Raw genomic sequence first — 1,553 nt, 5'->3', positions numbered from 1 at the left:
CAAACAAAGGAAGCAGCTGACGTGGCCAAGGAGTGGGGTCTGCACAGCGAAGCCCCATCGCTGAGGGGACAGCAGGTTTTTGTCTCACTTCCCCACGGGCCTGCAGCACTGTGTCACTACTAGCACTGCTGTCATAGGAACCACAGTAATAATCGGCCTCGTCCTCAGCCTGGACCCCAGAGATGGTCAGGGTGGCTGTGTTGCCAGACTTGGAGCCAGAGAATCGATCTGGGACCCCTGAGGGTCGTTTATTATTAGCATAGATGAGGGTTTTGGGGGCTGTTCCTGGGATCTGTTGGTACCAGCCCACAGAACTATAACTATACCCGATGTTGGAGCTGCTTCCAGAGCAGGAGATGGTCACTGTCTGGCCCAGGGTCCCAGACACTGAGGCGGGCTGAGTCAGAGACTGGGCCCAGGATCCTGGAAATGAGAGAGACACAGAGATGGTGATTCCAGGGACTAGAGACAAAGGGAGAAAGCAGGGTCCCATGCATCTTCCCAAGGCCCCTTCCCTTGTCCCCATATCTAGTCACCTGTGCAGAGAGCGATGAGGGTGAGGAGGAGAGGGGACCAGGCCATGGTGGAGATCTTCACCGAGTCCTGCCTTCTGTGGCCCCACAGCTGAAGCACAGCTTCCCCCTGATCTCTCCCACCCCTTCTTCATACTCTGAGAGAGGGAGGGCCCACACATGCAAATCAGAGCCCCCGCGTTCTGATCTCTCACTTGGCCTTTGCTCAGGTGCCACTTCCTAAGGATGACCCTGGGTGGGGGGGGTGTTCACAGCTGTGAGCCCTGAGCAGAGGGCACCAGGCAGTGCTAGGTGGCTGGTCGCAGCTGTGAACCCTCACGGAAAGCTGAGGAATGAGCACTGAGCGCCCCCTGGTGTCCAGACCCAGACTGACTATTGTGTTTCAGGGTGACTGAAGCCCATCAGACAGTTGCCCCATCCCCACTGCTCTGTCCACTGTCCCCCTGCGTTAGGGTCAGGCCAGTTGGCCCCTGTGTATCCTCCACATCCCCTCAGGGCAGTCTCTACTCAGACTCTTCAGGAGTGAGTCTGTCCACAACTCCTTTAGCTGTTCAGTGGGGAGGACTGAGGGCGTGTCTCGTATACAAACTCCTCTTAGATCAGGATGAAGTGCAGAGCAGTGACAGGCCCCATGCAGGCAGGTCCCCTTCTGTGCAGGACACACATTCTTTCCTTGTATGTGATCCCTCCCTGTTAGAGATTTAGCAGTGTGTCTCCAACAATCAAAGACTTTGCTCCAAAGGTCCTATTCCTGGTGGAATGTAAGTACTTTGGTTTTTGCTATGCTCTTTGACCAATCATTACCGTTTACTGGTCTCCTCACTAATGTATGAGGTGAATAAAATATTTTACATGGCTCCTTCTCTACTTGTATGAGAGTCAGGTGTTCACTTTTCTGAGTCAGGCTCACTCTGTTCCCGGCTCCAGGACACAGAAGAGCAAGGTAACTGGGACAGAGCACCTGAGACCTGGACCCTGTGAGATGGAGAATCTCAAGAATGAGCCCTCAGTAACCTGAGG

At 54.4% G+C, this 1,553-nt stretch overlaps 1 gene segment (V, D, J or C); it reads right to left on the bottom strand.

Moving 5' to 3' along the window:
* Window positions 1-88: 88 nt before the first annotated feature.
* On the bottom strand, window positions 89-634 carry LOC124234020 (immunoglobulin lambda variable 1-40-like; the record flags this gene model as incomplete). The annotated part of the segment is given in 2 exon segments: window positions 89-423; window positions 537-634. Coding segments are annotated over 2 exon segments (381 nt in total), but the record flags the coding sequence as incomplete, so codon positions are not given.
* Window positions 635-1,553: the final 919 nt, after the last annotated feature.

The sequence above is a fragment of the Equus quagga genome, unplaced genomic scaffold, assembly GCF_021613505.1.
Source record: "Equus quagga isolate Etosha38 unplaced genomic scaffold, UCLA_HA_Equagga_1.0 64713_RagTag, whole genome shotgun sequence".
NCBI classification, from domain to species: Eukaryota; Metazoa; Chordata; class Mammalia; order Perissodactyla; family Equidae; genus Equus; species Equus quagga.
The sequence above is the reverse complement of the archived record's forward strand: the minus strand, read 5'-3'. Positions and strand labels throughout refer to the sequence as shown.